At 43.3% G+C, this 14,983-nt stretch overlaps 2 protein-coding genes and 1 long non-coding RNA gene across 4 annotated transcripts in view; 1 reads left to right on the top strand and 2 right to left on the bottom strand.

Annotated features, from left to right (window-relative positions):
• cfap77 (cilia and flagella associated protein 77) overlaps window positions 1-14,983 on the bottom strand; it is a 77,005-nt gene that overhangs the window by 2,451 nt on the left and 59,571 nt on the right. For both annotated transcript variants that reach the window (XM_035786380.2, XM_035786381.2), the window contains exon 5: window positions 339-444. In XM_035786380.2, coding sequence (XP_035642273.1) covers window positions 339-444 — 106 coding nt within the window. The remainder of the gene's footprint in view (window positions 1-338; window positions 445-14,983) is intronic.
• Window positions 1-14,983, top strand: part of LOC127907379 (uncharacterized) — a 149,714-nt gene that overhangs the window by 87,462 nt on the left and 47,269 nt on the right. The gene's annotated exons all lie outside the window — the stretch shown is intronic.
• On the bottom strand, window positions 6,279-7,197 carry LOC127907380 (uncharacterized). The gene is made up of 2 exons (XR_008064306.1): window positions 6,833-7,197; window positions 6,279-6,595 (listed from the first exon to the last, which is right to left on the bottom strand). It is a non-coding gene; the product is annotated as an uncharacterized LOC127907380 (long non-coding RNA).

The raw sequence follows: 14,983 nt of genomic DNA, 5'->3' as shown, positions 1-14,983 counted from the left end.
CTACCACCACTACAAGTACGACTTACTACTATTGCTTGTAATACCTTCTCCAAAACAGTTTATAAAAAAAATATAAAAATATAACCCCTTCCTTGTGTGCCAGTCTTCAGGATTCAGAGTGCATATGAGTTGGGCTCAATTCAGTTTTCAATAAAGTAAATGAAGGAAGTAAATAGACATTCAATTCATGAATGGAAAAATGCTCATAAGGAAGCAATATGCAATTTCAGAATCCACCCCATGAATTAAAAAAGGAATTGACCCAAACCCTGGAGAACACTGCTCCTGGCTACCTTTAAACCAGCCTCCTTTCCTCTCCACTCGTCCCCAAATCTCACCAAGTTGAGCTGCCTCTCCTCCAGGGCTCTCTCCTTGGCCTGCTGCTCCTCTAACCAGCGCTGGGCGTACTTGTGCTCCAGCAGTTCACAGATGGGAGTTGATGGCCTAAGACGACAAAACACAGGATTGACATTGACCTGACTGACTGTCCTAGGGGACCACTAGAAGAGGGATGTCTTTCTCTGAGGCAGCTGAAAAATGTGAATGTGGCTGCATCTGAAATTGTTTCCTACCAACTTGGCACAAACTGGTTGAATCAACATTGTTTCAATGTCATTTGTCAGCGTATTGTGACATGGAATTTACATGGAAAACACATTGGGTTTCAAAAAAGTAATCAGTGAAAACTGTTTTGAGGGTAAAATTTCAACCACAGTATTATGTCATCAAGGTAACCAAATATCAACAAAGACAAATCTTGTATAAAATGTTTAATTTGTACCTTTAAAACGTCAGATCTTCAACGTTATATCCACTATGAGGAAAAAAACAGGCTGTTCAGTACCTCCTACTGGAAAATTAATCTATCTACAGTTACCCTTTGGTTTCCCATCAAGGATTTGAACCAAGCCCAGTTTAGCTATGATATCTGTCTGGCAGCTCTAGCAGGGCAGAAATTTGACCAACTGACTTGTTGGAAAGGTGGCATCCTATGACGGTGCTACATTGAAAGTAGCTGAGCTCTTCAGTAAGGCCATTCTACTGCCAATCTACTGATTTTATACACCTGTCTGCAACGGGTGTGCCTGAAATAGCCAAATTCACTCATTTGAAGGGGTGTCCACACACGATATAACCTCAGCAAAAAAAAAACGTCCCTTTTTCAGGATCCTGTCTTTCAAAGATCATTCGTAAAAATCCAAATAACTTCACAGATCTTCATTGTAAAGGGTTTAAACACTGTTTCCCATGCTTGTTCAATGAACCATAAACAATTAATGAACATGCACCTGTGGAAAGGTCTTTAAGACACCAACAGCTTAAAGACGGTAGGCAATTATGGTCACAATTATGAAAACTCAGGACACTAAAGAGGCCTTTCTACTGACTCTGAAAAACACAAACATTAAGATGCCCATGGTCCCTACTCATCTGCGTGAACGTGCCTTAGGTATGCTGCAAGGAGGCATGAGGACTGCAGATGTGGCCAGGGCAATAAATTGCAATGTCCGTACTGTGAGACGCCTAAAACAGGGCTACAGGGAGACAGGACGGACAGCTGATCGTCCTCGCAGTGGCAGACCACGTGTAACAACACCTGCACAGGATCGGTACATCAGAACATCACACCTGTGGGACAGGTACAGGATGGCAACAACAACTGCCCGAGTTACACCAGGAATGCACAATCCCTACATCAGTGCTCAGACTGTCCGCAATAGGCTTAGAGAGGCTGGACTGAGGGCTTGTAGGCCTGTTGTAAAGGCAGGTCCTCACTCGACATCACCGGCAACAACGTCGCCTATGGGCACAAACCCACCGTCGCTGGACCAGACAGGACTGGCAAAAGTGCTCTTAACTGACGAGTCGCGGTTTTGTCTCACCAGGGGTGATGGTCGGATTCACGTTTATCATCGAAGGAATGAGCGTTACAAAGGCCTGTACTCTGGAGCGGGATCGATTTGGAGGTGGATGGTCCGTCATGGTCTGGGGCGGTGTGTCACAGCATCATCGGACTGAGCTTGTTGTCATTCCAGGCCATCTCAATGCTATGCATTACAGGGAAGACATCCTCCTTCCTCATGTGGTACCCTTCCTGCAGGCTCATCCTGACATGGCCCTCCAGCATGACAATTCCACCAGCCATACTGCTTGTTTTGTGTGTGATTTCCTGCAAGACAGGAATGTTCTGCCATGGCCAGCAAAGAGCCTGGATCTCAATCCCATTGAGCACGTCTGAGATCTGTTGGATCGGAGGGTAAGGGCTAGGGCCATTCCCCCCCAGAAATGTCTGGGAACTTGCAGGTGCCTTGGTGGAAAAGTGGGGTAACATCTCAAGGCAAGAACTGTCAAATCTGGTGCAGTCCATGAGGAGGAGATGCACTGCAGTACTTAAGTATCTGGTGTGGCCACCAGCTGCATGACTGTTACTTTTGATTTTTGACCCCCCCATTTGTTCAGGGACACACTATTCCATTTCTGTTAGTCACATGTCTGTGGAACTTGTTCAGTTTATGCCTCAGTTGTTGAATCTCGTTATGTTCATACAAATATTTACAGCTGTTAAGTTTGCTGAAAATAAATGCATTTGACAGTGATAGGACCTTTCTTTTTTTGTTGAGTTTATACAAAGGTATCTCCCAACCACAATTAGCTACCAAGCCATTACAAGCTATCAAAGTTAGAGTAGCTTGTCTAACAATCTTTGCTGGCATACCTGCTGGCAAGGTTGCTAGATTTTAGAAAAGCAAGCAATTATTAAATGTACTGAACAAGACTCTCATTCCTGTCAAATAATTCACCCAGATTTTAGCAGAGAAGCATATTTAGTTTCTTAAAAAAAATATCCACCAGTCAGGAGGATACAGACAGCTCGAGGTATGCTTGGATAGGCAGAAAAATACTTTGTTTAAATGTAATCTGGCACCTTATGATAATGATATTTGTGTATTGCACTGAGCAAACATATAAACGCAACACATTCAAATATTTTACTGAGTTACAGTTCCTATAAGGAAATCAGTCAATTTAAATAAATTCATTAGGGCCTGATCTATGGATTTCACATGACTGGGAATGCAGATATGCATCAGTTGGTCACAGATACCTTTTTTTTTTAAAGGTAGGGGCGTGGATCAGAAAACCAGTCAGTAGTGTCACATCTCCATGCAGCGCGACACATCTCCATTGCATGTTGATTGTTGCCTGTGGAATGTTGTCCCACTCCTCTTCAATGGCTGTGCGAAGTTGCTGGATATTGGCTGTAACTGGAACAAGCTGTCGTACGCGTCAATCCAGAGCATCCCAAACATGCTCAATGTGTGACATGTCTGGTGAGTATGCAGGCCATGAAACTGGGACATTTTCAGCGTCCAGGAATTGTGTACAGACCCTTATGACATTGGGCCGTGTATTATCATGCTGAAACATGAGGTGATGGCACGACGATGGACCTCGGGATCTCCCCCTCTAAGACCATACATTTATTCTGATGTAATAATATAAAGCATGCATGTTCAAGACACAGCAGCATTCATAGGTTGTCGCAGGCATAGCTGCAGGAAGTAGGGGTGCTGAGGGTGCTGCAGCATTCCCTGACCCCCTCCACCCATAAAATGTGTAAACTTGCCCATTATTACTCCTATATTTGCAGAGGAAAAACTCAGCAAAAACTCTTCAGCAAGCCCCCCCCACCTTTGTTTTTCCATTGGAATTGTGTTGTGCTTTTAGATGGTTGAATGTATACTGATAACAGATTGGAAATTCAACTTTTGGCTGTCTTTTTGACTGGGTGAATATAGTTTGGAATCTCATTGATCAACCAAATACCAAATATTATCCAATAATTGATGTTGAAATAATCTGATGTGCACAGTGGGTATTCTCTAAATAGTGCACTACTTTTGAACATGGCCCAAATGGGTGCCATATGGGACGCAGAACCTATTACCATGGAGGAGGATCCGAGGAACTCTCCCACCATTATCTCGCTCTCGCTCTGTGATGTGTGCAATACGGAGGTAATATGAGTGATTGGGAAGTCTCAATTAACGCCTGCCTTGGCACTGGTAACCTGCAGGCCCCTCCCCTCCAGCTCCATCCCCTGTGGTGACTTTTATTGCTTCGTTAGTGTGCGCCACATGCCCCTGCACTCATCCCCTCTCCACGAGGCCCTAATAAAGTTGGACACGGGTGCTACAGGAGCCCCGCTACAAGCAGCCTGGTCTGGTTGAAGAGGAGAGAGTATTGGTCCCTGCCCGTCCTGTCTGCCTGGATCTGAGCATTCCTCTTTTCTATCATGGCGGAAATAAGACCACCTAGAACGGAGTGTTCTTCTCCAATTTCACAAGTGTGAGTATAGAGTGACTGTTATAGGATGTTATGTCCTCCTTCAGAATACATAGCTCTAGGACTGTGTGTGTTATCATCAGCATCAGTGTGTTGTCATATGCATGGGGGAAGGGGGGCTTCAGTAGTAGGATCCTAACTCATGCACACTAGAATTCACCTTGGCATTTGGTGGATAGGGTGTGGGGCCAAACAAGTCCCCAGGGAACCATGATTTTATCTGTCATGGTTCCCCCCTCCCTCCCCATGACCCTGCCTCAGCCCCCTCACACAGGCCCAAGCATCAAGATAGAAGAAGATAAACCTTCCCCTGACACCAAGAGGGGAAAAAGAGATAGGGATGGGGAAATACTCAGAGAAGGAGAGAAACTGCACACCAGTATTGTATTATGGCTAGGAAACAAAACATGAAGCTGACATCGGCCAGGATTCATTCAAAGGCCCGTTGCAGCGCTGCGCACTGCACTACCAGCGATGTACCTATTAAAGATAATTTCCCTGACATTCGCAGAGATCACATTCATGGTAAATGCTTGATGTCAGCCAATCGTAAATTACCTTTAAAAGTGAAGGGCAATGCACTTGAACTGAATGTCAGCCTTATTTGTTGAGCAAAAGAGTGCTAAGGTTCCAAACACACAGCCTTCTGTTGTCATCCAGAGTCACATTTGTTTATTTCCGGAGGACCATAGAGTTTAGTCTGCTTCGAGTTTTCTTTTTTGCCATGGAAAATTGAGTTTTGTTGTATCAACGTATACTGGTATTGTGACAATCCTACTACAATTAGGATGTGATGTGAGATCCCCTGTCACATGATGGTGGAGGCAAAGATCTCGATGAATAGATTTTCTTTCTCACATAGTCCCTCTACCACTCCATGCCCTCCCACTCCTTTCCATTCCCAGCCTCCGCTCTCAGCCAATAGCTATTGTCTTGTGAGAGCCAGCAGGATCAGACAATAGGAATTAACATGTCCACTTCCATAATGTCTTTCTTAAACCAATTCCAAATATCAAAATGTACAGTGAAAGAATGTGTGTGGATGATGGGCTTTATATTTCTAGAATTTGTCTCCAGACCCATGTCAGCATTGAGTGTGAGTTTATTTTTACAGGGACAGTGCACATTAATCAACGCTTCAGTAAAAGTGCCGGTTTTAGCCAGCCGGCTAATTTTCAACTGCAGTCCCTTGGCTGGTTATTGAAAACAATTACAATATAGACAATCATTGAGCAGTGAGCACACACAGAGCAACATAGGACAAGAAAGACGTAGCAACATAGAACAAAAAGCAACATTGCAATGCTTTTCAAAGTACTGACTAAATACTGACTGAATGCTTCATTGTACTGACTGTGAATGCTCCATAGTACTAACTGAATGCTTTATAGTACTGGTGGTGAATGCTTCATAGCAGGAATGTAGTGCTGCTGAAATGTGGAGGAGCGGCGCTCCCTCATTTTTTTCAATTTGAGAATACATGGACCTGGTAAAAATATTTCTGAAATTAATTCTGATAGATTCTCAAATTATATTTAATTACCACTAAAATTCCATGAAAATGATAGAATGACCAACTAAATGGTGGTTTCTTCTCTCTCTGGCGGATAAATAATCGTAACATTTAAAACTATATAAATAAGACTCATAAATATAAAAAAGTAGTAACAAAGACTAATAGAAACAAATGTGTTGATTTGGCACACGAGCATCAATACATTACCCATCCCCCAACACTGTCAACCAAGAGTCAAGACTAAACCAATTCACCTTGGTGGTGTGCAGACTGGTTTTATATTATTCTTAACGATTTCGCACAAACCAGAATTTTTTTTTACTATATGTCTGTGAAACTATATTGTAGCAGGCTCAAGGGTGCGGGTTTTCCACGTCACCAAGTTCAATAACCAAACACGCACAGGGAGCACAACTAGAATGCAAATGGGGGAATTTATTAGGGATATTTGCACACAAGGGGATCCAGCAACCAGTTCACAACTGGCAATCGTGCAGATAATTCTCCCGCTTCTCACACTCTCCATAACACGTGTTTCCCTCTGTCCAGCCCGCTTCCTCTTTTATCCCCGAGCGCTTAAAGATCCACCGGCTTGCCTCGTCGGGGCAGGAAGACCATGTAAGGCTCGGGGGTGGAGCCAGCGGGCTGCACCCCCGAGCATTTTATCCCCCCCAGCTCCCTAGAGCATCCCTCCTGGAGAGGGTATCCGCATTTCCATGGGCTGCACCTGATCTGTGGACGACAGAGAAATCAAAGGGCTGTAAGGATAGGAACCAGCGAGTGATCCGGGCGTTACTGTCCTTATTCCGTGACATCCAAACCAGTGGTTTGAGTCTCCAGCACCCACTTGATCACAAGACATTCTTTCTCCATAGTGGAATATCTTTGTTCCTCGGCAACAGCTTCCGACTAATGTATACAACTGGGTGTTCCTCACCTTCTTGTAGCTGTTATAGGACGGGTACCCACCCGTTTCAGACGCATCGGTCTGTACCAACAGTGGTTTGGAGTAGTCCGGCGTCACCAGCACAGGTCCAGAACACAGGGCTCCCTTTAGGCCCTGGATGGCTTTCCCAGTCTCCTCTGTCCACGTCACCTGGGTGGGCAGACAGCTCCTGGTCAGATCTGTCAGGGGGCTGGCTAGGGAGGGGGATAAATCTCTGGTAGTAACTAGTCAACCCCATAAACGTGAGGGCGTGTGGCCAGTCCCGAATTGCCTCCACTTTCTTCACCTGGGTTTTACACATCCCCTCCCGTCCGCCCCCTGTAAGGCCTGCAATACCACGCTCACCTGGTTTAGATGGGTCTCCCACTCGCTCCCATGGATTACATTGAGGGAGGCCGCCGCTTACAAATAATAATATAATAATATATGCCATTTAGCAGACGCTTTTATCCAAAGCGACTTACAGTCATGTGTGCATACATTCTACGTATGGGTGGTCCCGGGAATCGAACCCACTACCCTGGCGTTACAAGCGCCATGCTCTACCAACTGAGCTACAGCCATGTGTGCATACATTCTACGTATCGGTGGTCCCGGGAATCGAACCCACTACCCTGGCGTTACAAGCGCCATGCTCTACCAACTGAGCTACAGCTTACTCGCGATGGGGACGGAGAACCCAGTCCATCAACGTCTGGAAAGTGGGCGGGGCCCATGCAACTCAAAGGGCAGCTTCCTGTTGTGGGACAGCCCATCAGGGGTGGCAAAAGCAGTTTTCTCCATAACCTCGTGAGCTAAGGGTGCCTGTCAATAACCCTTCGCCTGGTCGAGCGTGCTGATAAATCAGGCGGTCCCTAGCCGTTCTATTAGTTAAATTGGGGCATGGTGTAGGTGAACTTTGAGAGTTCATTTAACTTTCTAAAATCATTACAAAAGTGAATGGTGCCGTCTGGTTTCTGCACCATCACTATGGGGCTACACCACTCACTCTTCAATGATTCCAGCTTACAACATCGTTGGAGAAAGCTGAGGGCTCAGCCTTCCGTGGTTGTCCTCTGTGCAGGACCTCCAAAGCCACCTGTTGACCTTCCACCAGTTCCACTAGCTGATCCTCTTTCTGCTGGTTAGTTTGGCTTGCATCCTCTTTAGCTTAGAACGGGAGAGAGGGGGGGGGGGCGCGCTGTGTCATCATACACCCAATCATAAAATCTTTGCGCCCTGCTAATCAGGGTGAACCATACCGGCGTAGGATTTACTTTTCCAGCCCCTCGTAATGCGTCGCCTGGTCAGCAGTCAGATCCTGATAGATATTTTGTGCCGTGCTTGACAGGAAGGGTGATAGCAGGCTGGCCCATTGCTCATGGGGCCATTTCTCCCTAGCCTCCGTCCTCTCGAAGGCTTGGAGCTAAACCTCGATGTTGTCAGCCCCTGTCAGTTTCAGTATAAACATACTGGGTTTTGGGACGAGGCATTGCTGCACCTGCATGGGCAGCTGTCAGCTGGCTGAGTTCAGCCAAGAGCGGTCTGCTGATGCTGTTCCTCCAGCAGCACCCAATGCATAGCTTGTTGCATTATGTTCGCCTCCACCAGATGTTTCACCAATGCTTCCATTATGCTCCGTGTCTGTTTAGTTATTGAGCTTGGTTTGCTATGCCCGTATTCTCCACCACATGTAGTAGGGGCAAGGGTGTGGGGTTTCCACAATAACCAAACACGGGTAATCGTACAGTTAATTCACACGCTCCATAACACGCATTTCCCTCTCGGTCCTCTCCCTTTTTGTGCAGTCCGCTTCCTCTTTTATCCCAAAGCACTCAACGGCTTAATTATCCACCAGCTTGCCTCGTTGGGGCAGGAAGTCCATATAAGGCTTGGGGGTGGAGCCAGCAGGCTGCAAGATATCTTCCTTCAATCACCACCCCTCACCTCTCCTTGCTATCTGCAAAAATATATTCACAGTATTATGAATGATTTGTGGTTTATTTAGTAGCATTTTGTAGTGTGACAGATTTTACTAATTGCATTAGTACTGTACAAAGTTAGAGGTGCGCTATTTGATAGATTCTCCCGCTCCCCGTACCTCAGGCTTCCAGTGGGGGGACCTGAGGTCAACCTACCTCCGCACCCCTCCCCATCTCATACTTCTGAGTGGGAGACGTTCCCAGGCAGTAGCCTGCCTAGCTCACAAACTAGAATCAGGGCGCCCACTCCGACAAGATTAATTGACCCACAGTCCCACACGGTGACATGATATCATTGACGTGACGTGCAAATGAGCAATAGAAAACCGATCATGCAAATGTCAGCATTCTGACTTTTTTTGTGCAGGCGCCTTTGGCAGATTCCCATGTCGCCTATACCTAAATCCGCCACTGCATCGAAGGCTTGACCGCTTTGAGTGGGCCAAATCAGTAGAACTCCCCCTCTTGTGTATCAGAACCCAGAATGATATGTGATCACATGGTGAAGGGCGCTCAAATTGCTTAAAATAGCTCTCATCATCAAGATCTGTTGCCTACGCCTAATAGTCCTACTCATCACTTATTATTATTACAAATAGAAGATTCTCTCTTCTCAAATATGGTGCCGTTTAGCAAACTTAGATAAAAGCTGAATCGATCTCTCGCAAGGTCATATAATTGTATTTTACATTACAGAACCGAAAATAATAGCATATACTGTCAATGTAACACCAAAAACACCACATTTCTTATCTGAAGAGTACAATTTTTTTTCTCAAACTCAACAGCGCCCGCACCAGGAGGCAGGAAAGGCTTATAGTTTGTTAACACCATCTGCTTTAATTCTCTCACGAAACAATAATTCAAGAATATCTAAATGCATATTCCCATGTAGTAACTGATTGATTATCATTTACTATTTTGAAATTAGGTAGGCCTATGCCTAACTTGGTGTTTCAGTGTATTAATAATATATTTTTTTCTTGAGACAATACGTGTGGGCATAAGCAGACGTTGCAATTGGAGGATGGATGTTATGCATAGCCCTATTCTACACCTGTCGGTACAAAACTTTGAATTAGAAATTATGACGTCCTAAAAAATAAATTGCGCTACACCACTGCTTCATAGTACTGACTGTGAATTCTTCATAGTACTGACTGTGAATTCTTCATAGTACTGACTGTGAATTCTTCATAGTACTGACTGTGAATTCTTCATAGTACTGACTGTGAATTCTTCATAGTACTGACTGTGAATGCTTCATAGTACTGGCTGTGAATGCTTCATAGTACTGGCTGTGAATGCTTCATAGTACTGGCTGTGAATGCTTCATAGTACTGGCTGTGAATGCTTCATAGTACTGGCTGTGAATGCTTCATAGTACTGGCTGTGAATGCTTCATAGTACTGGCTGTGAATGCTTCATAGTACTGGCTGTGAATGCTTCATAGTACTGGCTGTGAATGCTTCATAGTACTGGCTGTGAATTCGTCATAGTACGGACTGTGAATGCTTCATATTGACTGAATGCTTCATAGGTCTGACTGTGAATGCTTCATAGGTCTGACTGTGAATGCTTCATAGGTCTGACTGAGTGTTTCGTAGTACTGACTGTGAATGCTTCATAGTACTGATTGTGAATCCTTCATATTGACTGAATGCTTCATAGTACTTATTGTGAATGTAAGATGTGTAAACGTATGTTTTTCGTTTCACATTGATTGTGAGAATTAAGCCGTAAGTTTCTAGACTGGTAAAACTGAAAGTTTTTTTTACATTCTGAAAACAGAAATTACAAGTTTGCCTGTTCTGGGAGGGTTTATTTTTAGGTTGCTGGGAGGTTCTGAGAATTTTTACTCTGGTCGCTTAATGTTTTTTAATGCTCCGCAGAATGGAAATGATAGGTTATTTGCAGTGGTGGACAAAGTACTAAATTCTCAAACTTGAGTAAAAGTAAAGACACCTTAATAGAAAATTACTTACAGTTGAAATTGGAAGTTTACAAAAACTTAGGTTAGAGTCATTAAAACTCGTTTTTCAACCACTCCACAAATTTCTTATTAACAAACTATAGTTTTGGCAAGTCGGTTAGGACATCTACTTTGTGCATGACACAAGTAATTTATCCAACAATTGTTTAGACAGAATATTTCACTTATAATTCACTGTATCACAATTCCAGAAGTACATTAAGTTGAATGTACTTTTAACGGCTTGGAAAATTGCAGAAAATTATGTCATGGCTTTAGAAGCTTCTGATAGGCTAATTGAAATAATTTGAGTCAATTGGAGGTGTACCTGTGGATGTATTTCAAGGCCTACCTTCAAACTCTGTGCCTCTTTGCTTGACATCATGGAAAAATCAAAAGAAATCAGCCAAGACCTATGATAAAAATGGTGGACCTCCACAAATCTGGTTCATCATTGGGAGCAATTTCCAAAGGCCTGAAGGTACCACGTTCATCTGTATAAACAATAGTACGCACGTATAAACATCATGGGACCACGCAGCCATCATACCCCTCAGGAAGGAGACGCATTCTGCCACTGCTCCAAAACCACCATAAAAAAGCCAGACTGCACATGGGGACGAAGATTGTACTTTTTGGAGAAATGTCCTCTAGTCTGATGAAACAAAAGTAGAACTGTTTGGCCATAATGACCATTGTTATGTTTGAAGGAAAAAGGGGGAGGCTTGCAAGCCGAAGAACACCATCCCAACCGTGAAGCACGGGGGTGGCAGCATCATGTTGTGGTGCACTTCACAAAATAGATGGCATCATGAGGGAGGAAAATGATAAGCATATATTGAAGCAACATCAAGACATCAGTCAGGAAGTTAAAACTTGGTCTCAAATGGGTCTTCCAAATGGACAATGACCCCAAGCATACTTCCAAGGTTGTGGCAAAATGGCATAAGGACAACAAAGTCAAGGTATTGGAGTGGCCATCACAAAGGCCTGACCTCAATCCTATAGAAAATTTGTGGGCAGAACTGAAAAACCGTGTGTGACAAGGAGGCCTACAAACCTGACTCAGTTACACCAGCTGGAGGAATGGGTCAAAATTCACCCAACTTATTGTGGGAAGCTTGTGGAAGGCTACCCGAAATGTTTGACCGAAGTTAAACAATATAAAGGCAATGCTACACTCAATTAGTATTTGGTATGTAAACTTCTAACCCACTGGGAATGTGATGAAAGAAATACAAGCTGAGAGAAATCATTCTCTTTAATATTATTCTGACATTTCACATTCTTAAAATAAAGTGGTGATCCTAACTGGATTAAATTTCAGGAATTGTGAAAAACTGAGTTTAAATAGTTTTGGCTAAGGTGTATGTAAACTTCCGTCTTCAAATGTATGTAGGACTTGCATCCTTGGCACAATAAAGTTATTATATTTCTACTCTATCCATAGGCTTCATTAATACCATTCAGACTTGAAGTTGATGCAACAACTATGAGGTTGTGGTTCATAGATTGGTATGAATATTAGTTTTTAAGGTCCATACACAGATCGGCTACATACTGTAGCTAGCTACACATCCATAGGCATACAGTTATTTTTATCCTCCACTACACAATAAGCAAGTAAATAGTTAGCTATGTTAGTTCATCTGCATTGCAATGCAAGCTTACATAATTGTACATTCAATTTGCATTAAATGCTTTAGCTAGCTTGTACATTTTTTGCTTCACTCGTTATGACGTTATAAGACTTACATTTACTTCCGTCGTCCTGTTTTGTGAGCCATCTTTGCTGAAGAAAGTCACCAAGGACGGGTGGCTCGCATCAAATTTGTCAATGGAACCACTCAATATGATTGGTCATATAAAAACCTTGGGTCCCAAATGCATAATGAGTGCTCTAATTCCCCCTTGTGGTGGTCTGGAGCAATGAAGCTGTAAGCTCGCAACTTTTAAAGGTGGAACCACTGCATGTATTCACCCCCTTTACTATGAAGCCCCTAAATAAGATATGGTGCAACCAATTACCTTCAGAAGTCACATAATTAGTTAGATTGCACACAGGTAGACTTTATTTAAGTGTCACATGATCTGTCACATGATCTCAGTATATATACACCTGTTCTGAAAGGCCCCAGAGTCTGCAACACCACTAAGCAAGGGGCATCACCAAGCAAGCGGCACCATGAAGACCAAGGAGCCCTCTAAACAGGTCAGGGACAAAGTTGTGGAGAAGTACAGATCAGGGTTGGGTTATAAAAAAATATCCGAAACTTTGAACATCCCACGAAGCACGGTTTCCACGCGAGTAGAACACGGTGTGCATTTCGTTGTTTGCCGCACGTTCCGATTAAAACAGAAAATAACACAGAGAAATGGTTTGAAATGAATGACACAAGTAAAACCACCCTATTTTGTGCATGGAAGTGACATTTTTGTACAAATAGGGTTAGCTTAGCACTAGATGCTACAGCTAATAAAGGGAAAACAGCATTTTATTTTTCCTGTGTCACGTTGAAATTCCTCCGCTTTGCGTCGCGCCCTTTGTAATTTCAGGATTTCAGCTTTATGCGATCAGTGTTCACCTGGTGGTGAAGAATCGTCAGTACATTTCTTGGAAAAAGAATTAGGTGACACCCGAACGTGGACCACGTTCAAAAAGTGGGTACTTAGGATATCCAGCCAATCAATTGATTGGATATTGATGTCTCATTCAATTTAACTGAAATTGCCAGATTTATCTTTTCAGGTGGATATTTTAAATAATATCCAAATTGATTGGTTTTCTACAATGTTACATTCCTGTGGTACTTTGCAGCTTCCAGGAAACCTACCAGGGTAAACCACTAGAGGGGGACCGCAACGGTGATCACCAACCGGACATACACTGCCCATCCTTGTGGTGGACTGCTATGCTTTCAGAGAGCCTACCAAGTTCAACCACAAGAGGGGGACTGCAACGATGATCTACAAACAGGATATCACGTGGTCATTATTTTAATGTTGATTTGTAACTTGGAGGATAATCACAAGATCCAAACCACCGGGGGGGGGGGCTGCTGTCATGACGTGGCCCTTTCTGGGTATAGATCATGGCTTCTCACTCTCCTACACCCAGGTCCTGTTATCTCAGGTCATAAATTCCTGGCAGAGACTCTCACCCTTTTCATGCAGTATGGAGAGTGAGAGAGTTTCACAGTAGAACAAAGGAACTCCTGCCAAATTCTACTACATTCCAAAATTTGAGAATGGAACAATATCCATATTTTGGAGAATGTGTAAACAGTCGGTGGAGAAGCCAGCTACGACCCGGTCCGTTTTCTTTCATGTTTGTGACCTCATGAAATACAATACAGCCACATTACCCTAACTCTGTTTATACAGGTGCCTCCGTTGTATAAAATGAATGAGTAAAAGTGAAACTATTTGTGAAATTATGTAACCATTTAAAAGTTTAACTAAGTCAATGGTCCGCCCCCGTGAGCACAGACATGATCAGGCACCATAGAACTGCCTTTTCAACTGTTATGAATAAAATCCCCTCCTGAGGAAATCCTCTTTAGACCAAGCATACCTCTGTGTCAGCTGAGATGGCACAGGTTTGAGTACCAGGACTAAGCAAACCCACAGCGTGAGCTGTGATTGTGAATAATTATTGAATTCCTAACCATACCACATAAATATTCTGCGGTTGGTGTTTTTTGTAATGATTTAAGTGACCATTGTGCTGTTGTTAGAAATACTAAGGTTCGTAAGACAAACCCATGTTTTATTCGTAAGAGAAATTTGAAGTGTTTTAATGAGCAGGCTTTCTTTAATGATTTGTTTTTATGATGGTGTTGTCCAAATAGTAAACAAACATATGCCCCATTCTGCAGGTTCAGGGTTAAAGGGCGGGATAATTCATGGTTTTCTTCTGAGCTGTTTTGTATTATTCACAACCATAATCTAGCCTGGGCTAAAGTAAGGAAATCATGATCTGATGCTGATTGGCTTATTTTTAGGCAGTACGAAACAAATGTTCTTTTCTTCTCAGGAAGGCCAAGTCTGAATATTTTATGTCTGTTACCACTGATAACCTGAATGACCCTAGAAAGTTTTGGAAGGCTATGTCTGGTAACAGTAATGTTAATGAATTACCGTCATGTGTTTTGAAGGACTCTGTTGCTGTATATGACAAAACTGAAATGCTGAATTGTTTCAATGAGCACTTTGTATCATCTGGTAGGCTGTTTGATTCA

The sequence above is a fragment of the Oncorhynchus keta genome, chromosome 14 (assembly GCF_023373465.1).
Source record: "Oncorhynchus keta strain PuntledgeMale-10-30-2019 chromosome 14, Oket_V2, whole genome shotgun sequence".
NCBI classification, from domain to species: Eukaryota; Metazoa; Chordata; class Actinopteri; order Salmoniformes; family Salmonidae; genus Oncorhynchus; species Oncorhynchus keta.
The sequence above is the reverse complement of the archived record's forward strand: the minus strand, read 5'-3'. Positions and strand labels throughout refer to the sequence as shown.